Source organism: Taudactylus pleione, unplaced genomic scaffold (assembly GCF_031769625.1).
Source record: "Taudactylus pleione unplaced genomic scaffold, aTauple2 ptg001408l, whole genome shotgun sequence".
Classification (NCBI taxonomy): domain Eukaryota; kingdom Metazoa; phylum Chordata; class Amphibia; order Anura; family Myobatrachidae; genus Taudactylus; species Taudactylus pleione.
In genome coordinates, this window is record NW_028285808.1 from 982,688 (window position 1) to 1,009,543 (window position 26,856).

General features: G+C 44.7%; 1 protein-coding gene across 3 annotated transcripts in view; it reads left to right on the top strand.

Moving 5' to 3' along the window:
- PPP2R2C (protein phosphatase 2 regulatory subunit Bgamma) overlaps positions 1-26,856 on the top strand; it is a 198,000-nt gene that overhangs the window by 127,310 nt on the left and 43,834 nt on the right. For all 3 annotated transcript variants that reach the window (XM_088463594.1, XM_088463595.1, XM_088463596.1), the window contains 4 exons: positions 2,245-2,410; positions 4,459-4,571; positions 8,611-8,788; positions 20,116-20,280. In XM_088463594.1, the coding sequence (XP_088319720.1) occupies positions 2,245-2,410; positions 4,459-4,571; positions 8,611-8,788; positions 20,116-20,280 (622 nt within the window). The remainder of the gene's footprint in view (positions 1-2,244; positions 2,411-4,458; positions 4,572-8,610; positions 8,789-20,115; positions 20,281-26,856) is intronic.

Here is a 26,856-nt window from a genome sequence, read left to right on the forward strand (position 1 = left end):
CATGCATCATTTAACGATAATCGTTTGAAAAAATCGTTCACTTTCTGAGTCAAACGATGAACGATAATCGTTCATGCGCGTTCACGTTTGTAGTTCAGTCAGACTTGACAACTCAACGATTTTCCTTAAGGGAATATGCAAAAATCGTTTGTAGTTCATAAAAATCGTTCATTACACTTTAAAAAATCTGACAGATAATCTGACAGAAAATCGTTCATAAAATCGTTGGTAACAAAATCGTTGTGTGTGTATGCAGCTTTAAGGTGCGTACACACTGGGCGATTAAAGTCCACTTTATCGTCCATTTTTAACACAAAAACGATGAACGATAATGACGATGCGCGTTCCCGCGGGTCGTTCGTCATTATTGTTCATCGGGTTAGCATGCAGGCCAACCTGACGATGTTGTCAGGTTGCTGCATGTTATGGAATGGGGGAGATGGGGGAGAGAGCCCGGCGCTGAACGATATCGTTAATGATATCGTTCAGCGGGTGTGCTCAATGTCAAGAACGGCATTGAGCACAGCCTGCCGGGGACACACTAGACGATATCGGTGAGGGAGCATATCGTCTAGTGTGTACGCTCCTTTAGTGTTTTTCTTGGTTTATTGTTGTTATTATAATTGTAATAATATATATTTTAATTACATGTTTTAACTTAGGTGGTTGGTAGGGCCATCTTCTCTGTCCCTTATCTAATGATTCATATAGATGCAATAAGCAGTGAGTAAATATAACGCTGTCAGATCAGTCACATTGAGTTGGATTTGAATCAGTACACACTGTGCCTGGCTGCTTTACGACCAGCTGTAATGCATTCTGGGCCTGATTCAGAGCCGGACGCTATTTGCGCTCGCTCGTTCAGAAAATAGGGGTGGCTATTCAAATGAACCGTTCGCTCTTTGCGGTCTGTTCACGCCTCTAGGTCTGAACGAGCGAACAAAACTTGCGGTCGTTTTTTGGACAAATACGCCCCCTGGCCGCTCGCATCCTATGTCATGTCCGCTATTTATTAGATTAATCGAGTACATCGACCAGGGTATGAACTGCTCGCTATTCTTGTGGTTGGTTTTTGCTACCACAATCTTGCGAGCAGTTCTGGCTATAAAATAACCCAGTGACGTGGTCAGTGACGCTGCTGTTTTAATTATGCACACCCATAAAACGCCCGTTTTGACCTTTAAGCACGCCTGCGATCGGATCTCCACTCCCCGTTTTCAAGCACCTTCCGTATTACGATCCGTACGCATGCGCACTTGGGCAAACATCGCACGGAGCGAACGAGCGGCCGCTTACGAGCGGCTCTGAATCAGGCCCTCTGTATGCTCATATAGCACATACATGTATATACCACGTACATGTGAACTAAGCAGTGCAGCCAAGAAGCCTGCATACTTTATGGGTGTTCAGTTCCTTGTCTCTTGAGTATTAACCTGTTCACATCAGTCGTCTCAGGTTTCCACATTGTTATGTTATTCTGCTCCAGGTTTTTTGCAGGTTATTTTTTTTTTTTGCAGATTGCCGTAACCTGAGCTAAATTCAGGAATCAATGTTAAATACATTAAAGGACCAAATATAAGGGCACAAAGTGTGTACTGCACAGACTATCATTGTTTGGTTTTGTTGTTTGTTTGAGAGAATGCTCACGCATTAGGGGTTATATTTACTAAAGTGCTGTTTTTTTAGAAGTGTAGCTGTTGCCTCGAGCAACCAACCATATTCTACTTATCATTTATCTAGCACCTTCTAGAAGATAGTAGCTAGAATCTGATTGGTTGCTATGTGCAACTACTCCACTTCTAAAACCCGTACTTTAGTAAATATAGCCCTACCAGTGAATTAATTCAGCCAGGGTATTGGCATTAGCCAAAAATGAGAAATAGGGGCAGAACAATTTGACACTGCTGGTTAAGGTTCGTACAGATGTGTCCTGTGACAGCTTTGCCGATCGTGCTACAAACGTGCGCACTCATCGCGCCATGCGATTACCCGCAGCAGCATACACTACGGTATGCACTGTGATCGCACCATGCAATCCTATTGAGGGGCGGTTGTGTGAACGCAGCACCGTGCATGCCGTGATTTGCTGCATACACAGCAATGATGTAGCAGGACACATCTGTACCTCGCAGGTTTTTGTTTATTTGACCCTATAATAGTCGCAGGAGCTAGGCTATGTGAAGCGTCCTTCATCTATCCTGTGTGTGTGTAATGTATGGTTTTTCTTAATTACTTCCTCCTTAGTGTAAGAATGAACCCTGCAGTCAGGGCGAATACAATGTGTACAGCACTTTCCAGAGCCACGAGCCCGAATTTGATTATTTGAAGAGCTTGGAAATAGAGGAAAAAATTAACAAGATTAAATGGCTCCCACAGCAGAACGCAGCCCACTCCCTTCTGTCAACAAATGGTAGGATCACGGATCATCTGTCTGCTGAGCTGCTAGAGGAGACAGATAGTGTTTATTAGAATATACGCTCCTCCACAGAGAGAGTGCAATTAACACTATGCACTATACACTATACATGACTTTTAATATATGTTTCACTTTTTCCTTTCACAAACAATTAACAGATGTATTTGACACACGAGAGACACTTTAGAAATGTACTTTTTATGAATTTGTTGAGGAAAAGACAGTGAGGTCATAGTAGTTATAAGGCAAACTATGGTACATAATAGTAAGGTGGAGATGTACTAAGCATTGGAGAGTGATACAATGGAGAGAAATAAAGTACCAGCCAATCAGCTCCTAACCGCCATGTTACTGATTGTATTTGAAAAATGACAGGAGCTGATTGGCTGGTCGTTTATCACTCTCCACTTTTCCTCTCTCCAATGTTTAGTCCAACTAGTTGATTGGTTAGAATGAAAATCTGGTAACGTATGGGAGTAACTGATGATCAGCAATTTGCTCCTAAATGGCAGAAAACAGATGAAAATGGTCGGTCAGACAAGTTTGTTAAATGTTTGATCTAAACAATTTGTTCAAACAACAGTTTTTGTCCATTTTCCGGTGTTTGGGAGCAAATTGCTGATTGTCATTTGCTGTCATACCTTACCAGATTTTCATTCCAACCAATCAACTAGTTGGATGGTTGGACAGAAAATCTTTACGTGTGTATGCAGCTTTAAGGTGCATACATACACAACGATTTTTTGAACGATTATCGTTAAACGATATCGTTTAACGATAATCGTTTGAAAAAATCGTTCACTTTCTGAGTCAAACGATGAACGATTATTGTTCATGCGCGTTCACGTTTGTAGTTTGTAGTTCAGTCAAACTTGTCAACTCAACGATTTTCATTAAGTTAATATGCAAAAATCGTTTGTAGTTCATAAAAATTGTTCATTACATTTAAATAAACATAGTAAATGAACAACTTTAGTAAACGATTTTAGTTCATTTTTTGAAGGTAGAAAATCGTTTACTAAAATCGTTCATTAACTCAATCGTTGTGTGTGTATGCAGCTTTAGTCTGCATACCTAGATATACTCAATTAAGTAGGGCCCTAATGTGAGGTATAACAGGGTGTAATATGAGGTGTGTTTAATTTATTTTATAGTAGATGGTTATAAAATGTATCTCATAATGTTATAGATCCTGCCCCATTTTACTTTGTTCCCTCACAGAGCCTGCCTTGCTATCCATCACTGGGCCATAGCTGACTGCATATATGCCAGCGCTGTACCTTCAAAGTTCAGTTTGGGCTCATATAGCGTTTTTGCGCTATATGGCGTAAGACGCTTGGTGTGACTAAAGCCCCGTGCACACTGGACAATCAATTTGAACGATATGAACGATACGATATCTTTCAACAATATATTGTTCAAATCGTCCAGTGTGTATGCACTTACCGACGAACGATGTGCGCTCCCGCGGGTCGATAACAATATCCCCAGTCGTCTGTACATGCAGTCCAATCTGGGGATACCGTTAACGATGCCATGCTGCCGAATGGTCCCGCCCCACCCCCCTTCCCCACCGTCGTTCGTTGTTGCCGACATCGGCAAACGTGTATGCACTTGCCGATGCCGGCACCCCCACCGCATCCGATATCGATGGGTACACACATCGTCTAGTGTGTGCCCAGCTTTAGATCCTGCGCCACATATAGCTAGTTCTGTGTTTCACATTCTAACAATTTTTCGCATCGTATCCTCATACCAACGGATTTGTAGTGTACTGAGGGCTTAGGATATGTACTTTTCCTGCAGGCGTGACAATGTAAATTCACACAACGCTTCTCGATATGTTCTCTGTACTCTGCTTTTGATTATACCATATATGGCTCTGTATATTACATGTGACCCCAGTAATGGCTTCCTCTGAAGGCTGCCCTGCTCGCTGTCTATTCCTGTCCATTTGGGTCATGCTGTTTACAGGTTATGTATTAAAAACATTATTCTGGGGTAATATTTACATGTAACACTGATTTTTTTTAAAATTCTAGATAAAACAATCAAGTTATGGAAAATTAGTGAGCGTGATAAAAGGCCGGAGGGTTACAACCTTAAAGATGAAGAAGGGAAAATGAAAGATCTTTCCACAGTGACCTCACTACAGGTGGGATGCTTTTGGTATTATATTTGGTCACATGCTTTGGGCGTAGCTATAGCAATGTGACTTCTGTGGGGCCCGGTAACTATAACAATGTGATTGCTGTGGGGCCCAGTAACTATAGCAATGTGACTGCTGTGGGGCTCAGTAACTAAAGCAATGTGACTGCTGTGGGGCCCGGTAACTATAGCAATGTGACTGCTGTGGAGCCCGGTAACTATAGCAATGTGACTGCTGTGGGGCCCAGTAACTATAGCAATGTGACTGCTGTGGGGCCCAGTAACAATAACAATGTGACTGCTGTGGAGCCCGGTAACTATAACAATGTTACTGCTGTGGGGCCCGTTAACTATAGTAATGTGACTGCTGTGGAGACCGGTAACTATAGCAATGTGACTGCTGTGGGGCCCGGTAACTATAGCAATGTGACTGCTGTAGGGCCTGGTTACTATAGCAATGTGACTGCTGTAGGGCCTGGTTACTATAGCCATGTGACTGCTGTAGGGCCTGGTTACTATTGCAATGTGACTGTTGTAGGGCCTGGTTACTATAGCAATGTGACTGCTGTAGGGCCTGGTTACTATAGCAATGTGACTGCTGTAGGGCCTGGTTACTATAGCAATGTGACTGCTGTAGGGCCTGGTAACTATAGCAATGTGACTGCTGTGGGGCCCTGTAACTATAGCAATGTGACTGCTGTAGGGCCTGGTTACTATAGCAATGTGACTGCTGTAGGGCCTGGTTACTATAGCAATGTGACTGCTGTAGGGCCTGGTTACTATAGCAATGTGACTGCTGTGGGGCCTGGTTACTATAGCAATGTGACTGTTGTAGGGCCTGGTTACTATAGCCATGTGACTGCTGTAGGGCCTGGTTACTATAGCAATGTGACTGCTATAGGGCCTGGTTACTATAGCAATATGACTGCTGTAGGGCCTGGTAACTATAGCAATGTGACTGCTGTGGGGCCCTGTAACTATAGCAATGTGACTGCTGTAGGGCCTGGTTACTATAGCATACCTCCCAACATTTCAATCTGGTCAGGAGGGACATTTGCGCCTGCCCAAGAACAGGGGGCGTGACCTATCGCCCCAGTTTTCATCATTCTGGGGGCTTGCCCAGCGCTCCGGGAGCTGCCAGACAGGCCCCCAGCCTCTTCAAGAGCCAGCATTGTGTATATGGGTGACGCGCGCAGGTATGCATCATCAAATCACCTATGCAGAGCAGCGGTGTGACAGTGTTCTCCCCAACTTCCAGCAAGCGCTGCGTGAATTGTATACACTATATAAACAACTGGTACTTTGTTGATAAAGGGACTACCTGTTATTGGTCTTTTTTTAACGCAGCTAAAGATTTCTGGTTGCTTTACTGGGGCAACAAAATAATTGTTGATACCGTTGTGCTACCTAGCTCCGTCCCCTTTAGGTGTTTAACTGTAAATCGATCCTTTGCCGTTAATGATTGCGGTACTTTTGCTGCTAGCGATTGCGCTACTGTAATTCCTTTCTTGCGTTGCGGTTATTGTTGTTAGAAGGAAGGGATTATCAAAATTCTGGATACCCCAGACATAGAGAGAGGACATTTCCAAGCAGCGTCAGGATGTGCTCAAACCTAAATGCAGGCCAAGTTATACTTTGGGAAAAAAAAGAGTGGGGAACTGGTTTCAGGGCAGCAACACATTTTTTTAACATTTTTTTTTTAACCCTAACCCTCCCCTTGGTGCCTAACCCTAACCGTGGCGGTAGGTGCCTAACCCTAACCCTCCAGTAAGTGCCTAACCCTAGGCCTAAGAAAAAATAAAAAAAATGTGTCGACCATTTTTGTGTTGACAATTTTCATGTCGAACTTTTGACCCAGTTGATCTTTTGTATCTATCGACCCTTTTACATGTCTAACTTTAGTGTGTCTGACTTCTGTTCCTGTCTACCTTTTGTCCCTGTCTAACTATTGACTGTCTAACATCTGGTGTCTATCTAGACATTGTCTATCTATAGTCCGGAACCCAAATTTAAAATGCTACAAACCAAAATGTTACAGTTTTGTCAGGAAGATGTTATTGAAACATACTTTATAGCGAGATGAAAAAATAACAATTATACAAAATTTACCAGCAAAGTACCAAAAAATGGTGCATACACACGGTCAGACTTTTCCTTCAGATCTGAACGATAACGATTTAAAAATCGTTCAGTCTTTCATATCTGAAGGAAAATCTGACATATCTGACATGCCTGAACGATGGACGATGAACGATGAGCGTTCCCGTTTGTCAGATAACGATATCTGACATCTGATGTGTTTGCAGTCAGACTTGGACGATTCCATTCATTTTATTGCAGTCAAAAATCGTTCAAATCGTTCAAAACTTTGGTAAAATCGTTCAAATCGTTCAATCGTTCATCTTACAAATCTGACCGTGTGTATGCTCCATTACTTAATAAATAGGTTTTATTATAAATCCAAATAGTCATAATTAAAGTTGTTTTGTAAATAGCCTTGTGTATGAATGCATAGGAATGGCAGTTTTTTAACATGACATTAAAAGAAATTGAAACACTTTATAGCACTAACATAAATCTACACACAGACACTCCCAAGCATACTGTACATTGTTAACAACATGCCAATTGCCAAATTAACTTTAGGGATACTGCAGAGATGAATCTTTGGCATGACCTCCTGAACATGGTTATACATGTTTTTTTATATATTTTAAATATATCTCTTCTGTACAGATTAAAAAAGCCAGAGACTTCTACCACAGAATAGTGCTGTTTTTGGAGGAACAGCTTTATTTGCAAAAGGGGCAGAATTTCGTTGTGTGATTCTGTAGCCTCATGTAAATGTGGGTGTGGTTGAGCAGATCTGGGGCGTGGCCAAATGATGTGCCAATAGGAAAGGGATAGTCACAGGCCCAGATTATGGAAATTCACATAGGCCTGTGTAAAATTGCAAAATGGCCCTTTTATCATTTGTATCAATGTGTTCTACCATTGATTCAAACATCATTGAATTTTTTTTTCTGTGCTGTCAGGAATTTATGAGCGAGAAGGGGAGATGTATCGAGACACAGTATAGACAGTGTAGAAAAAAAATCAATGATTTTTGAACCAATGGTAGAACACATTTATTACTTTTATACAGATGTGATGTTGTAGAGGTTGTTGCCGTTGAGAACTGAGGGGATGGGCAGATGGCAGAAAAACTGGAACAGAGTGGCCAAAAAGTAAAATTTGGTTCCAGACAAACACAGGGATCTATGTACTAAGCCTTGGAGAGAGATAAAGTGGAGAGAGACAAAGTACCAACCAATCAGCTCCATACTCTCATTTTTTTACAAACACAGCCTGTAATGTGACAGTTAGGAGTTGATTGATTGGTACTTTATCGCTCTCCACGTTATCTCTCTCCAAGGTGTATATTTACTGAAGTGCGGGTCTGTAGAAGTGGAATTGTTGCCCTTAGCAACCAATCAGATTGTACTTATCATTTATCTAGCACCTTCTAGAATAGGGGTGGGCAATATGCGCACCCCCCAGCTGTTGTAGAACCACACATCCCAGCATGCCCTGCCACAGTGTTGCTCTTTGTCCATACTAAAACTGTTGCAAGGCATGCTGGGATGTGTAGTTCAACAATAGCTGGAGGGCCGCTTATTGCCCAACCCTGTTCTAGAAGATAATAGCTAGAATCTGATTGGTTGCTACAGGCATCAACTCCACTTCTAAAAATCCGCACTTTAGTAAATTTACCCATAGAGTTGAGTTTGTAGACACTGCCTCTGCGTTCAGTGCTGCAACAACTCCAATTCTAAAAACCTGCACCTTAGTAAATATACCCCCAAGTCTTAGTACATCTCCCCCACAGTCTTTACATTCGTTCCAAAACCCTTTTCAGACCTGATAATTCTGGGGCACTTTTCTAAGGGGATATTTTGTTTCCCACTTTTTTCTCCCCTTGTGCTTACGTATCTTATTTCATCTGCCAGAACGATTCATCTCTTCACCTCTTCACACGGGTTTATCCTAAGGTCTTCTGTTTTCAGGTGCCTGTCCTAAAGCCCATGGATCTGATGGTAGAAGTGTCCCCGAGGAGAATATTTTCTAACGGTCACATGTATCATGTCAACTCCATCTCTGTCAACAGTGACTGTGAGACATACATGTCAGCCGATGATCTCAGGATTAACCTCTGGCACCTGGCAATCACAGACCGGAGCTTCAGTATCCTTTTATATAGCAGGAGGGAGTGTGATTCGAAGAGAAACTTTGGGAAATAACGGATACCACAAACTTAGGGCCAAATGCAATATTGTGAGAGTTCAGAAAATGTCTCACATTAGTCAAGTTTTATCTTCAAAATGGGAAAACATCTTGATGAGAGGTTTAAACATGCGAGTTTGTATGTTCTCGGACTCTATTACATTGGCCGAGTTTATAAAAAACACTCTCACCCTATTACATTTGGCCCTTAGTTGTCACTGTCCACTCATAAAGGGTTAACCTGTTAAATACCTGAAGTACAGAAGCAAGGTCTCCAAAATAGTTTGGTGAATCCTCAGTTATTTGTGCACATGTCTCTGGGAATGAAACCATGTACTATCGGAAAGAATAATGGTCCTGATTCGTTAAGGATCGCAACTGTGCTTACGCACGCAGTCTCACTGCTATGATATGCTAATCCATGCTATGCCGTCGCAGCACAACATAAGGACGTCACCTCCCACAAACGACACTTCCTGTCAATCACTCTGCCATGGGTCTGCGTAGTCCAAGGGCGTATCTATAATGGGTGCAGGGTGTGCTGGGCACACGGGCCCCTGGGTCCAGGGGGGGCCACGCTTCACCCCCTGCACCCATAACTCCTAATACTTACCTCTCCGAAGTCCCACGTCAGCTGGAGAGGCGCTACACAGAACGCCTGGAAAATGGCAGCAGCGGCCACTTTCCCGGCGCTCTGCGCATGCACAGTAGACTCCAAGCACAGACTAGTGCCCGAAGTCTACTGAAACTCAGTAAGCCGCGGCCGCCGGAGAGAGAGGAGGGGGGCCCCAGATGGTGAGTGAACACGGGCCCCCTCCTCTCTAAATACGCCCCTGGCGTAGTCACTGCGATCACAGTCCCGATAGCAGTGACTGGTTTTGCGCACGCACACTGCGATGCATACTAATGCGCAGAAAGCAACAGTGGGCCGATTGCGTGCGTAATCCTTGCTGAATCAGGCCCTATGTTCCCTATGTACAGATAATCCGTTTTCTAAAATGGGGCCGGATTTATAGTCAAATGGAAAACTGTGATTTTATTTTGCGTCTGTACCCTGATGTTTCTAAGGCTGTATTTTTATCTGGAGATATGCGCAACTTGAAATCAAGAGTATATACATCCAGTACATCACCATCAACTCTGACACTGACCGGCCCGTGGGACGCAGGGAGATATAGAAGATACTTGTGTCTCCACGTTCCTACAATGCCGCACTTACGCTTTTATCCAACTAAATATGGCCACATTTTTGTACACTTGCACAATTCGAAAAATGATGAATTTGCCCTTCCTGGACTTAGTGACTGTACCCCCTGAGCATCAACAAACAGATTTCATAACAAACTGTAGAGGAATCATTTGGAATACACAACACATACACAACACGTAATGTTGCAGTAGTTCAGCCGAGTTATGGTCAGACCACGCAACAGTATTTTCTGCATAAACTGGGGATGGATCGCAGGGATGCTCCTAAGCAGAAGACAGTAAACAGTAGTTAAAGCCAGTACAGTATCTGAGGAGTCCATGAGCCGAAACTTACCCCAAAGCAGTGGTCTTGCGGAACAGTGATTGGAATCTTCTCTATAATGTTTGCTATGTCAGACACATTTAAAGAGATGGAAGATAACAGTGGCGTAACTAGGGCAGGGCGAGCGGGGTGCTTGCCCTGGGCGCCGTGGGACCGGCGGCGCGCGGGGGGGGGGGTTGCCGCCGGCCACGGTACCGGCCCACCCGCCCTAGTTAGCCAGTGAGTGCGGTCAGCGCTACACGTTTACACAGACCGGCGCTAGGCTTCCAGCGCCGGTCCTGTGCTGCACGCCTGAGCCCGTTCCCTCCCCCTGAGCGCTTGCCCAATAGCGCCAGGAGGCGGGCTCAGGCTGTGCATAACACACGCATCGACGCCAGCGCTGGCGGCGATGCGTGTGTTAAACAGCAGCCAATGAGAGTCAGATAGACTCTCATTGACTGCTGCAGCACCCACTGCAAGAGCCGGACGGAAGTCCGGCTCCTGCAGTGGGTAATGGGACTGACGTCATAACGTCATGACGTCTGTCCCATTATGCTGAGCGCGCCAGCCCGGGAGGGCGGGAGCGGCGTCGCAGACTGGAGGAGCAGCAGCAGCGTGGATTCAGGTAAGTTTTTATATATGTATTTTTAAAAACCTGTCAGCACTACTGGGGGCACAACGGGGGTGGCTACCACTGGGGGGACCTCTACTGGGGTGGGGGCACAACGGGGGGGTGGCTACTACTGGGGCACCATTATTAGGAGGACCTCTACTGGGGGGGGGGCTATTACAGGGGGCACTTAATCGGGAGGGGGAACCTCTGCTGGGGACCTCTACTTGGGGGGGAACTACTACTGGGGGCATTATAAAAGGGGCCTACTGCTAGGGGCACTGCACTGGGGGGGACCACAACTGAGGGCAATAAGAGGAAGGACCACTACAGGGAGCACTGGATAGGGGGACCACTACTGGGGGCACTGCATGGGAGGGGGGGGGACTCCTGCTGGGGTCACTATATAAGGGGCTTACTGCTAGGGGCACTGCGAGGACCACTACAGGGGGCACTAGATAGGGGGGATCACTACTGGGTGCCTGCATAAGGGTGACCACTACTGGGAAACCTGCATGGGGGGGGACTACTGCTGGGGGCACTACATAAAGGGCACTGCATAGGGGGTGGGGACTACTACTGGGGGCACTATATAAAGGGCACTGCATAAGGGGATACCACTACTGGGTGCACTGCATTGTGGGGACTGCTACTGGGGGCACTGCATAAGGGGGAACACTACATAGGGCACTGCATTTGGGGGGACCACTACTGGGGGCACTGAGTAAGGGGGACCACTACTGGGGATACTGTATAAGGGGCACTACTATGGGCCTGCATAAGAGGGACCACAACTGCATACTGGGGGTACTGTATAAGGGGTACTACTGGGGTTAAGGTGCATATGGATGGGAATGTTCAGCGTGAAAATAAAGGGGTGTGTCATGTTGACATGCCCCATTTTGAAGCGACCACGCCCATTTTTTGTCACGCGCACATATCGGGATTTGGGGGGGGGCCCTCCGTTTTCAAATTTGCCCTGGGCTCCAAATACCCTAGTTATGCCACTGGAAGATAACTAGTTCAGTTTTATACTTGTGGAATTTTAAGCAGCAGGAGGTCATGAAAATGGAGCTAGCTGCAAGGCAGCCAGGAGCATGTATCATTAAAGATGAGAGATCAGAAGCTGATAGATTTACACATCACAAGCACATAGATGATACTGATAGCCAGAGAACTGAATATGCTGACCATGACCATATATATGAATGGAATAAAGGACAGGTCCAAGGAACAGAGAGTGTGTTTGGATAATTAGACAGAGAGAAGGTAGAGCTGGGATTGGATGCCCTACAGGTCCGGTCATAGAGCTCGGAGGGGATCCAGGATACTACAAGACCTTGGATACCTATGCAGCAGATATTTTGGAATTTCACATAATGATCGATTGCGTCAAATGCTGCAGCCAGATTAAGTTAATAAGTATGCAGCAGGGACTTTTAGCCTTTGGATGTAATTGGGCACTTTCATAATTCACATGACTGGGGGTAATGACATCAGTAAACAAACTGTAGTAGTGAATTAGAGGAAAGCTACATGGACAACTCTCAATGGATATGTTGTAGTAGTGTAGACCAGAAGACGATAACTAAGACTGGGCATTTGCTGATTTGTCCTAAGAGAGTTTCTCCCCGGTCTGGTAACTGTTGACCGGGACAAAGAGAAATGTACAAAGTGCTCAGTTTTTGAAGTGGTTTGCACCCTCCCGGTCGACTGTTGGTCTACGCACAGTATACTCTAATAATGTGGCAACCGCCTGCATTCCATCACTTTTATCTCATGTGTTCCATGGTGGAATATTCAGAGCAATTCATGGTAGAATACATATGAGCGCCGGGATCGCGTACCCAACCCGTTGGGAGAATGGGTGTATTCGGTAAAAAATAGATTTTTGGTGGAGTAAATCCTCAAAAATGTGTTAATGTTTGTAATTAGTCTGAGTTACATGGTAAGCTTTCAAACATATGTTATTGGTATTTTTATGTTTATTATTTTTGGTTTATTTTAAAACTCTATTAATCATTATTATTATTGTAATGGTAGAGTCGATAAAGAAGGGGAGGGGTTACAAATTTTTGAAACAATGTGCGTAGTGGGTAATCATATTTTCAGGGTTTTTTCGTGAAAGGATTTAGTACTTTTCATTAGTACTAATTTATCTTCATGCCTTTAAAAACAAAATAAAAAACAGCGGCGTATTTGACATAAGTCCAGGTTGACCGATCTCTTCTCTGCATAAATATATTTTGTTGCCTCCAACAAAAGAACATAAATGTATTGTGCAAGGAATAATTGTCTACTGTGGTCTGTGGGCCCGATTCAGTTTGAATAGCAGTTTCCAATCCGCACACAATCGCAGTGCGCGTGCGCAAACTAGCTATTGCGATCGGGACTGCGAGCGTAGAGGCTACGCTGACCCCTCGCAGAGTGATTGACAGGAAGCACTGTTTATGGGTGGTGACGGGGGGGGGGTATTCAGGGAAACGCAGGTGTGGCAGTGCGTTTGCACTCCGTTGCAGGGGCGTGCATAACTTAGCCCTATCTCTTGGGTAGATTTCACCAGTGATCACACCACTCCTAATTATACAACATGCCATAGGGTGGAATTTTTGCCCTCGGTAGTAATTATTTGGGGTTTGGTCCTTTACAGAGTATTGTATTCTATTTTAATAATGGCTGCTTGTCTGTCCTTAAGGCCCCTTAGGAAATCAACAAGAGCCTTCCGTTTTAATCAGCAAAATGTTCTATGTGCTTTTAGCCTCTTCTGAGATTGCTCCATCAATAAATCCTCAGTCACTTGCTGCCCTCTGTGTATAAATCTTTCTGACTCAAGGTCATTATAAATCATGTAATCTGGTAATAGACAAAGTGATACATTTGGTGAGTCACACAAGTTATTTATATATTTTGACTGGTACCATTATTATGACACAGCAATAAATAATATAATCAAACTTAGGGCCTGAGTCAGAGCCGCTCGTAAGCGGCCGCTCGTTCGCTCCGCGCGATGTTCACACAACTGCGCATGCGTATGGTTTGTAATACGCATGCGCGAACCAGTCATTGCGATCGGAAATTGTGTGCTCGCAAAATAGCGAATGCCTGCTAATTTAAGTGACAGAATGAGGCGTTTGTGGGTGGTAACAGGGGAAGGTGCTTGAAAACGGGGAGCGGAGATCTGAACGCAGGCGTGCCAAAAGGTCAAAACGGGCGTTTTAAGGGTGTGCATAATTAACAAAGCAGCGTCATGGGCCACGTGACTTGGTTGTTTCTTAGCCTGAACTGTTCGCATGATTGCGGTAGGAAAATCCAACCACAAGCACTGCGAGCAGTTCAGACGCCTTTCGATGTACTCGATTAATCAAATAAATAGCGGAGATGACGTAGGATGTGAGCGGCCAGGGGGCGTCTTTACAAAATAGCGAGCGCATATTTTGTTCACTCGCTCAGACATAGAGGCATCAACAGACCGCAAAGAGCGAGCGCTCAGTTTAAATAGCCGGCCCCTTTTTCTGAACGAGCGAGCGCAAATAGTGCCCGGCTCCGAATCAGGCCCTTAGTACATGGCGACTCCTGTTTATAGTGGGCCAGATGCTTACAATCAGTGGACGACATGTACGAAGTGCACTTGCAGAGCCTGGCCTTGGCACTCTCAGAAACTGGGACAGCACATGCCCCCCTGTTTCCGTGAACGCATTCCGGCACCACCCCCTCTCCATCACCTACCGTGATAGCAGGGCGCGTTCTGCACATGCATAGAATGGGTCCAGCTTTGATCTTAGGGCCTGATTCAGACTCATTCGCTAGGATGCGTTCGCACTCAGCCATCAGCTGCCAAAGTATGCAAATCCTGCGATCGCTACCAAGACATTAGCACGCCCGCTATGCCTTGCCGTGTAATCGTGGTATGTATTTAGACGCCCACCAGCCTGTCATTAGATGCCCAATTTCCCTTAGTAACACACGTCATCTCCAGGAAGTGTATTCAACAATCTGTAACATCGGACCCATATGCAGCACTTGTGGCTGACCATACCCTACCGCAAGCAATGCGAGTGCTTCACTGTGTCATTCAGCCATGTGACGTCTATTCTGACGCTGCGTCTTAATTATGCACGCCCCTGAGAAACAGCGTTCAGATGCATAGATACGCCTGCGTTCGCACCACCACACTCCCGATTTCATCGACCACACCCTGTCACCACCCACAAATGGCTCAACCTGTCACTCATTCTAGCGGGGCGTCTGTGTACAGGGTGTGAGTGCTTCACAATCGCATGGACTGGTTCGCGCACGTGCACTGCGTCTTATACGCATGCACAGATTGCAAACATCAGCAGGCTACGTGTGAACGCAGCCTAGCGAACGGTTCTGAATCAGGCCCTTAATTCTGCACGCTTAAATTAATCCTGGCAGTATAGGGACACAAGGACTGCCTTTATTACATTTATTACATTACCGCCTAAAGCCACAGGCTCACAGCTACACCTAAAGGGCCTGAATGAGAGGTGCATGTAATCTCCATGCCGCACGCAAGCGGACGATGTTTCAGTCTGTGCAAAGATACAGACCCAAATTACACACAGATTCATACAAGTTCAGTGGGCATTTCTGGGAGGTAACGGGGGTTGTTAGCCAAACGCTCGATTGCCATAGTCAGTGACTTCATCCACTTACCCCAGTGCAGTGTTCAGACAGAGAAATTACACGTGTCATAGAGTAAGTGCAATGTCCGATTGTGTGACCAATGTGTCCGATAGTGCATCTTAATAACGTCACAGCTAGTTGGCGTCTCAATTGGAGGCCCGTCACTAGCATAAAGACACAGTCGCGGCTTTGTAAAAAGACGTAACTGCAATAGCGTGCACCTCTGAACCAAAGGCCCTTGACCTGATCCACATCTCATTTTACCAAAACAACTGCTGTCTTCTGTGATTACCCTAATCTGACCTATCAGGCTGCCCCTTTCTTCAAGAACACTCTTACTTCAGCCATATACAATGCAGTTCAAGTCAGCACTGTTCCAAACCTCAACCCCGCAAACCAAACAGACCCGCTACCTCCAAAAGTGAGCTGATGAGCTCCACTGCAGGGAATCCTGCCCCTATGCCGATTTCCTCTATAAATTCATCATATAAAAAACATTTAATAAGCATATCAACATAAGACATCGCGCTGACATGACACTTTTTAAAAATTATTAAATATCTATTATAACAGGCAGACCTTGTATTGTGCTGTGCTTGCTGAATACTCTTCATATAATCATTAATAGTGTTCCTATATGTTTAGCTGAAAGTAGCTGCAGTAGCACAATATGGTTGCTAAAGGGAAAATATAATACAAATATAAAGCTGTAAAATAGTCGCACACATCGATGTGGCATGGAAGCTCCCAAATGATGATAGTAGGGTAGGACCTGTAGCTGGAAGATGTATCCGCAATATTATAAATCCATCCTCATCAGCTTATATGAATGGAGAATGTAATTCAGGTGGCCACCTTCCATGAAAGGTGTCTTATGCATTAAGCGTGGGGAGAGACAGCTTGTGCGTATAGAGGCAATATCATATCCAGCGCCTGATGAAAACACGTCTCATTTAGCTTAGTAAGAGTGGCAATCTCTCTACCAGGAGATATTGATCCAGAACTTTCAGCAAGGACAGAGCGACGAATGTCGTCTTTCTCTTTAAAAATGTCTCCCTAGAGAGACGAAACGCGTTGATTTGTCCTTGCTGGAAATTGCTGAGAGCCACTGGATCAATAGCGCAGATCCATCTCTTTCTTGTTATGCACTGGGAAACAGGAATCCTAACCCTCAGTATAAGGCCAGCTTTGCTATAATTCCAGTATACTGTTTAGAGAGGGAGCACTGTATTATAATAATTAACATTCTGGCTGTTTAAAGAGGGAGCACTGTATTGTAACAATTAACATTCTGGCTGTTTAAAGAGGGAGCACTGTATTATAACAATTAACATTCTGGCTGTTTAAAGAGGGAGCTCTGTATTATAACAATTAACATTCTGGCTGTTTAAAGAGGGAGCTCTGTATTATAATAATTAGGCCCGTATTAAATTCCAGGCAAAAGCCCATCATTTTCGCCTATTGCAATTATCCCCGTTTTCAATTACAAAGACTTTTCGCCGGTGCGAAAAGTCAATGTAAAAAAACGGGGATAAGTTTTCTGCAGCCTTTAGCTGGCGAAAAAAAGTGCAGAATTGGGGTTTAAGTGTGCGGGCTTAAAAAAATAGCCTGCACCCCTGGGAATGCCCCCTAAAAACAATGTGTGTCAAGAAGAGAACAAAAAAAAAAAATCAGGACACCCCAAACAATTTACTTGAATTTTGGGGTAAAAAAAAAAAATGGGGAACCAAATTCTAAAGTAGCGGAATACATACCACAGGGGGTCCAAAGTATGCGGCAGGTGTTTTCTTCATTGCGGGTAGTAGCGGCAGGTGAATTTTTGAAGAATTTTTAAAAATCATTTTAGGGACTTAAAAATATGCTTGCGCCCATTTTCATGTACCCCAAATTTCATGGGCATAGTTATTTTTCCCCAAAAAAAATTTGCTAAGTGCTATTCTTCATCATTTTCTCAAAGCCGCATTTATGCACCTGCCGCTGCTATTTAAAAACCCGACTTCCCTTCAGCAGGCAAAAACGGCCATAAAAATACCCATAGTGATCCCCCATGTCTGGACAACCTTACGGGGATGTTTTCCCGAAAATTGCCATTTTTTTTCGCCGCTCCCAGTTTCTTGTTTTTGTGTCTTTTGAAATTGAATACGGGGATAATCGGGCAGGTACGCGATACTTTTCTGCCTGGAAAACAGGCAAAGGAGGAGACGAGTCCAGCAGGCGAAAAGTCTGGACTTTTCGCCTCAAATTGAATACAGGCCTTAACATTCTGGCTGCTTAAAGAGGGAGCACTGTATTATAATAATTAACATTCTGGCTGTTTAAAGAGGGAGCACTAATACGTAGGTTTTTACACTGACATGATCGTAGAGCTTAAGAGAGGGTATGGTCAACCTTAAGCTCTACGACCAGTTCCGATGGTTCCCGATGGTCTCGATTAATCCTTATATGCCCGGAGATGACGTGCACTGAGTACGAGAAGGGGGCGTATTTTTTTGAATTCCAGCCGCTTCCTCTCCTTGGTCGGCCAGCTACCGATCCGAACTTAGGGACGCAGCTTGCGAGGGAATCATTTGAATATCCGGCCCCTTTTCCCGTACGACCGTGCGGCCGCTTCGACCGACTCTGAGGTCCTTAGTCCCCATTGATAATAATGCGGACTGCCATCTGAAATGCTAATCAGCTCTTTGCCGGAGATTTCTGTGAAATCTCCAGCATTGTGCTAGTAGTACATATGTACAATACATAAAATTATGCAGAAACTGCAGTTTCTGTATCATTTTATGTAAAAATTAGCTTGATACATATGCCCATTAATGTTAAATTGACTGGATATAATTTTCACTAATTTTTTAAAAAATTTGGCTTACAGAAGAGTACTGTAGATACAGAAGAGTACTGTAGATACAGAAGAGTACTGTAGATACAGAAGAGTACTGTAGATACAGAAGTTGAGCTTCAAGCTCCAGAACCTGATTTATTATGATTTTAGCTCCACCTCAGTTTGCCAACTCCAGTTCTTGTGCACGATCTGCGTCGGTACCAGAAAGCTGGCTCCGGACCGCTGCCAATCCTTAGTAACAAGCAGGGGCAGATTAACGGGGTGTGACAGGGGCGGTCGTCTCCCCTCCAAATGTGAAGGGCCCCCACACCCATCGGGGTTAAAGTGGACTGGGGGAGACGCAACCAGTTCCGCCTTCTCTGGCAACCTAACCCCCGGCACCACAGGGAGGCTCCATTTGCCAGGCGCCCGCTGAGATTGTAACCAGCGGGCGCCTGACTCCCTCGCTGGAGCTGGAGACTGGAGCTCACTCGTGACATCTCTCCCATGGTGCAGAGGAGCAGCCGAGTGGACTGGACATGGACGGCAGCAGACGTGTCTTTTCTACTGGGGGCATTACTTGGGGGGGACATTACTACTGGGGGCATTACTCGGGGGCATTACTTCTGGGGGCATTACTCGGGGGGCACTACTACAGAGGGAGCATTACTATTGGGGGCACAAATACACGGGCATTAGTACTGGGGGCATTTATACAGAGGGTACTTCTACAGGCATTACTACTGGGGCCAATACCACGGGGCATGACTACTGAGGGCACAACTACAGGGGTATTACTATTGGGCACACACAGGGGGCATGACTACTGGGGGCATTACTATTGGGAGCACAACTACAGGAGTATCACTACTGGGGGCATTTACTGTATACAGGGGGCATTACTTTTGGGGACACTACCACAGGCAGCATGACTACTGGGGGCATGACTACTGGGGGCACTACTGATGGGAGTATTGCATAGAGGTCACTGCATAATGGGCACCACTCCTGGGGGCACTACTACTGGGTGCACTGCATAAAGGGCACCACTACTGTGGGCTCTGCATACGGGGCACTACCACTGTAGGCACTGACACTACTGGGGGCTCTGCATAAGGTCCCCATTGTGCATACCCCCAGTTCTTCACATGTAATAGGGGCCCCCAAATGTTTGTTGCCCACGGGCCCCTACAGACCTTAGTCCGGCCCTGGTAACAAGGTTTGATGGGGATGGGGTAAGATTCCAGCAATTCAAAATGCACATTGTTCTGGTACATTCAAATAATAAAGCATTTTACTGCATACGACCATTTACAGACATGCTCTGGCACTTGTACAGACATAAGGCGGTGCATGGTTTGAGAATGGTTGTAAATCATCTGTGCAGGGAAACACTTGGGTTACTGTAAAGTGTACACAGAACTCCGTCAGCAGCTACTGTTCAAACGTAACAATTGCAAGTCCATTAAAGCAAATCCTTTTCTTTGCGCACATAATAGCTAATGCTGATAACTGGAAATTACTCTGGTAATTTCCTGGAATTGGTTCTACCTCTACTCATATGCAAAGCAGACAATTAGAGCACTATTATTATTGTTACAGCTTTCTAGATTAGCGGGATTTACATCCCATTTCTTAATTGCCTGCAGAGAACACATGGATCTATTGTATGTAAAATTACTTTTCTTAATAACCTCCAAAACCAGACATTGTAGACATCAAGCCTGCAAACATGGAGGACTTGACCGAAGTGATCACAGCAGCCGAATTTCATCCCTATCATTGCAACCTTTTTGTGTACAGCAGCAGCAAAGGGTCTCTGAGACTTTGCGACATGAGAGCATCTGCACTGTGCGACAAGCATTGTAAACGTAAGTGTCACACTACGATATATTATTACATAATGTCATACTACAGTATGTATTATTACATGCCATGCTAAGATATATTATTACATAATGTCTTGCTGAGACACGCAGTCACGCCCCCAAAATGGGACAACTAAGGGGGCGTGGCCGGAGTGTTAGTAGGTGCTGCACTGGGTGTAATGCCATGCTAAGATATATTATTACATATTGTAATGCTATGACACGCAGTCACACACCCGAAATGGGGCAACTAAGTAGGGGGCGTGGCTGGAGTGTTAGTAGGTGCTGCACTGGGTGTCACCACTCTGTGTGACACCTCTGTGTCATGTTAAGATATGTTAATACATAATGTCATACTAAGATGTATTATTACATAATCTCATTTTAAGATATAGTATTGCGTAATGTCATACTAAGATATATCATTACATAATATCGTGCTAAAATATGTTATCATGTTATGTAATGTCATACTAAAATATATTATTGTGTAGTGTCTTGCTAACATATATTATTATGTAATGTCATGCTAATATTTATTATAATGTAATGCCATGCTAAAATATATTATTACGTAATGTCATGCTAATATATAATCTGTAATGCCATACTAACATACACTGGTGGCCAAAATTGCGGACACATTTTGAAATTAGAATGTTTTTCAACTTTGAGTGCTTATAAAAACTGTCTCACTTCACTCAGTGCAATGATTCATGTATCAAATGAAAGGAAATTTAATGCTCAATCCAACACAATAAACAGAGGTCAAATATTTGCATTATAAGGGAAGTTATGCTACTTTCAGTCAGACAAAGAAGCACAGATGCATGAGATTCAAGAAGTGGATTGTAGTAACAGCTACTACCAGCCAATCGGAATCGTCATTCTGAGGACCAATCAGCTGTCGTTTATGAGCAGGTGCAAGGTCATGTTCAGAGGTGGGAAAGGTCAGTTTGGCTGTTTCATTTTGCAGAATAAAGTTGGTTACTGAAGTGCAATTATGGTTGGATGTTTGTGTGTATTGTTTAGTGCTATGGACGGTGTAACAAATAAATACAACAATGTCATCCAGGCAAAGTGGTGACTGGTCAGCCAGGCAGAGATCCAGGATTGTGGTGTTACGTGAAAATGGTAAATTTCGTATGCAGCAATTCCAAGAGAAGTTGGTGGGAATGTGACAACATCAGGAGTACGAAAGTTTTGTTTACGCTATCAGGAAACACAATCTGTACAAAACAGAAGAAGGAAAAGGCCGGAAAAAGTGCACAACAGCTGTTGATGATAGGAGAATAAAACGAATTTGCGTCAGGGACAGATGGATGTCATCTGCGGCCATTAGCAGTAAACTGAGTGCAACTGGTGTTTTTGTCAGTGCAAGAACGGTACGGAGAAGACTAACGGAGGTTGGCCTAAAACAGTGTTGGCTAACCTTGACACTCCAGCTGTTATGGAACTACATAACCCAGCATGCACTGCTACAGTTTTGCTATTAGGGCATGCTAAAACTGTGGCAGGGCATGCTGGGATATATAGTTCCACAACAGCTGGAGTGTCAAGGTTAGCCAACACTGGCCTAAAAGGTAGAATTTTCCGAAAAAAGACATTGCTGAATAAAAAGCAGCGTCTGAAACAAATACAGTGGACAAAAGAACACATTGCATGGACAGGTGGTCAATGGAAACAAGTGATATGGAGTGACGAAACTAAGATATCGATATTTGGTAGTGATGGGAGAAAATATGTGAGACGTCGCATCGGGAAAGAGGTACATCCAGATTGCATTCAAGCGACAACAAAGAATCCTACAAGTCTTATGATCTGGTCATGTATGACAGCAGATGCTGTAGGCCGCCTTTATGTCATAGATGGCACACTGAACAGCAGAAAGTACATTAACACTATCCTACAACCAAAACTTCTACCTTCTATCAGGGATCTTTTTCCAGATAATGCCCAATTTTTTTCCCATCAGGATTCAGCTCCCTGCCACACTTCATGGATATGCAAACAGTGGTTCACGGAGAATGACATACAGGTGCTGGGATGGCCAGGAAACAGCCCAGACCTGAACCCCATAGAACATTTTTGATTCCGTTTGAAAAAACTGGTACATCTGAGGCGTCCATCCAATAAAAGACAATTCATTGAGGCTATGATTGTCTCATGGCACCACATAAAAAAGAAGGAAGAGCTCCAACCATTGGTTGACACAATGCCACGTCGCTGTGCTGCTGTCTTGAAAACTAAAGGATACCCAATGAAATACTGATAGGACAGTAACATCATAAGTACACATGGATTTTCACCCTGTGTTGTTTTCACTGCATAACTTCCCTTGGAATGCAAATATTTGACATCTGTTTATTGTGTTGAATTCAGCATTACATTTCCATTCATTTGATATATAAATCATTGCACTGCATGAAGAGTAACAGTTTTTATAAGCATTCAAATTTCAAAAAGTGTCCGCAATTTTGGCCACCTCTGTATATTATTATGTAATGTCATGCTAATCTCTTCTCTATATACAGGGGCGTTCTAAGAGAGAAAGGGGCCCGTATGCAGACTCAGTGCGAGCCCCCTCCTCTCTCTAGTGATGCCACGGCCTCCGGCACGTGCAGTAGATTCTGGCTTAGTACCAGAATCTACTGCGCCTGCATGGGTCTCCGGGAAAATGGTGCCCACACTGTTTTCCCGGGGACATCAGTGCTGCGCATGCGCGAGACACTGGGAAAATGGGCGCCGGACGGGTGAGTATAAAGACTAAATGGGTGCAGGGTGTGTGGTGTGGGCCCGCACACCCTGCATCCATTATAGAAACGCCCCTGTCTATATACAGTGTGTATATATATATATATATATAAAGTCCCCGATTTAGGGGTCTGTCTGTTTGTTCGGGCTAACATCTTGAACCACTGGACAAATTTTGATGGGGTTTTCACTACTCTAAACAGTATTGGTCAAGGAAGGTTTAGCTGTATGAACCATTCGTCTGTGAGCCGAGCAGTGACGATTTTACTGAAGTAAGTCACAACAAAGCTGTTGTGCTGTGTGAGTGACTGACTGCTGCTGCAGGGCCGAGGGCTGTGCTCTGATTGGCTCTCTGAGACAGTGAGAGATAATCAGAACTAGCAAAGTGCCCGGTTGCTTAGCAGCAGCCTATAGATGGGAGGGAGTCAGGGACTAAGCAGGGTCACTTCTGAGACAGACAGAGAGTGAGATAGCCTTCAACAAACACATGAAGATGCCCTGATGCAGACACAGTAGCCTGGAAGGAGCCAGGGGAGGCATAGCTCTCAGGAGTAAAAAAAAACCATCAGAACATCCTCAAATGATTTCCATTCAATGGTGGCAAACATCGAACTGTCACCATCAAATGCTAAAAACACTACGATCGAAAAAAAACATTGATGGTTAGTAACCATCGGATTCCAATATCCATCCCTACGCTGAACCTGTATGCAGACTCCGGCCACCACTCCTCCACCGTGAAGTGTTCCTACTCCAGCATGAGGTTCTCGCTTAGCCACACACCCTCAGTGAACAGGAGGCATGCCGTAGGTTGTTATCAGATTCAGGGGACTGTGGAGACATCCCGTAGGTTGCTATGAGATGCAGGGGGCTGTGGTGACATGGTGTAGGTTGTTATGAGATGCAGGGGGCTGTGGTGACATGCCGTAGGTTGTTATGAGATGCAGGAGGCTGTGTTGACATGGTGTAGGCTGTTATGAGATGCAGGAGACTGCGGTGACATGGTGTAGGTTGTTATGAGATGCAGGGGACTGTGGTGACATGGTGTAGGCTGTTATGAGATGCAGGAGGCTGTGTTGACATGGTGTACATTGTTATGAGATGCAGGGAGCTGTGGTGACATGGCGTAGGTTGTTATGAGATGCAGGGGACTGTGGTGACATGGTGTAGGCTGTTATGAGATGCAGGAGGCTGTGTTGACATGGTGTACATTGTTATGAGATGCAGGGAGCTGTGGTGACATGGCGTAGGTTGTTATGAGATGCAGGGGACTGTGGTGACATGGTGTAGGTTGTTATGAGATGCAGGGGACTGTGGAGACATCCCGTAGGTTGCTATGAGATGCAGGGGGCTGTGGTGACATGGTGTAGGTTGTTATGAGATGCAGGGGGCTGTGGTGACATGCCGTAGGTTGTTATGAGATGCAGGAGGCTGTGTTGACATGGTGTAGGCTGTTATGAGATGCAGGAGACTGCGGTGACATGGTGTAGGTTGTTATGAGATGCAGGGGACTGTGGTGACATGGTGTAGGCTGTTATGAGATGCAGGAGGCTGTGTTGACATGGTGTACATTGTTATGAGATGCAGGGAGCTGTGGTGACATGGCGTAGGTTGTTATGAGATGCAGGGGACTGTGGTGACATGGTGTAGGCTGTTATGAGATGCAGGAGGCTGTGTTGACATGGTGTACATTGTTATGAGATGCAGGGAGCTGTGGTGACATGGCGTAGGTTGTTATGAGATGCAGGGGACTGTGGTGACATGGTGTAGGTTGTTATGAGATGCAGGGGACTGTGGTGACATGGTGTAGGATGTTATGAGATGCAGGGGGCTGTGGTGACATGGTGTAGGTTGTTATGAGATGCAGGGGACTGCGGTGACATGGTGTAGGCTGTTATGAGATGCAGGGGACTGTGGTGACATGGTGTAGGTTGTTATGAGATGCAGGGAGCTGTGGTGACATGGCATAGGTTGTTATGAGATGCAGGGGACTGCGGTGACATGGTGTACGTTGTTATGAGATGCAGGGGGCTGTGGTGACATGGTGTAGGTTGTTATGAGATGCAGGGGACTGCGGTGACATGGTGTAGGTTGTTATGAGATGCAGGGGACTGTGGTGACATGGTGTAGGTTGTTATGAGATGCAGGGGACTGTGGTGACATGGCGCAGGTTGTTATGAGATGCAGGGGAATGTGGTGACATGGTGTAGGTTGTTATCAGATGCAGGGGACTGTGGTGACATGGTGTAGGTTGTTATGAGATGCAGGGGACTGTGGTGACATGGTGTAGGTTGTTATGAGATGCAGGGGACTGTGGTGACATGGCGCAGGTTGTTATGAGATGCAGGGGAATGTGGTGACATGGTGTAGGTTGTTATCAGATGCAGGGGACTGTGGTGACATGGTGTAGGTTGTTATGAGATGCAGGGGACTGTGGTGACATGGTGTAGGCTGTTATGAGATGCAGGGGGCTGTGGTGACATGGTGTAGGTTGTTATGAGATGCAGGGGACTGTGGTGACATGGTGTAGGTTGTTATGAGATGCAGGGGACTGTGGTGACATGGAGTAGGTTGTTATGAGATGCAGGGGGCTGTGGTGACATGGTGTAGGTTATCAGATGCAGGGGGCTGTGGTGACATGGTGTAGGTTGTTATGCGATGCAGGGGACTGTGGTGATATGGTGTAGGTTGTTATGAGATATCTCATATCTCACACAAGAAACTGCAAAAACTCTAATCCATGCATTTATTATTTCCCGCATTGACTATTGCAATAGCCTCCTTACTGGTCTTCCCAAAAACAGGCTATCACCATTACAATCTATTATGAATGCAGCTGCAAGGCTTATCTTCCTTGTGAAATGTTCTTCTGCTGCCTCTCTCTGTCAGTCCCTCCATTGGTTGCCGGTTTTCTACTGTATTCAATACAAAATACTTTCACTTACACATAAGGCTATTAACCAAACCACACCAACATACATCTCTTCACTCATCTCAAAATATCTCCCAACCCGACCTCTCCGCTCAGCACAAGATCTGCGTCTCTCATCCCCATGCATTACTTGCTCTCATTCACGGTTACAGGACTTTCTTCGCGCTGCACCCACTCTATGGAATAACCTACCTCGCACAATAAGACTTTCCTCTAGTCTCCAATCCTTCAAGCATTCCCTGAAAACTCACCTCTTCAGGCAAGCTTATCAGATTCCAGAACCTCCCACATAACCTTCATAGCTTCCATATCTAATTACATCCCCTTTTACAGTCCACACACAATCTCACACATCATCTTTCACTCACATCCTCATGACATTTGGTTGATATTCCTGTGTGACTGGATCATGCAACCAACCAAGAAACTGTGCATTCTGGCTGGACCAAAATGCAATATATAGCACCTATCCTTGTGTATCAATGCCTATTTCCCTTAAGATTGTAAGCTTGCGAGCAGGGCCTTCCTACCTATATATCTGTTTGTTATTACCCAGTTTTTTTCTATTAATGTTCCAATTGTAAAGCGCAACGGAATATGCTGCGCTATATAAGAAACTGTTAATAAATAATAAATAGGTTGTTATGAGATGCAGGGGGCTGCGGAGAGATGAAATTGCTCCCGTGCGAATCCGGAACGGGTCGCTAGAATATAATATTATATAATATCATGCTAAGATATATTATGTAATGTCATGCTAAGATATATTATTATGTAATGTCATGATAAGATATTATGTAATGTCATACTAAGATATATTATTATATAAAATCATGCTAAGATATATTACGTAATGTCATACTAAGATATATTATTACGTAATGTCATGCGAA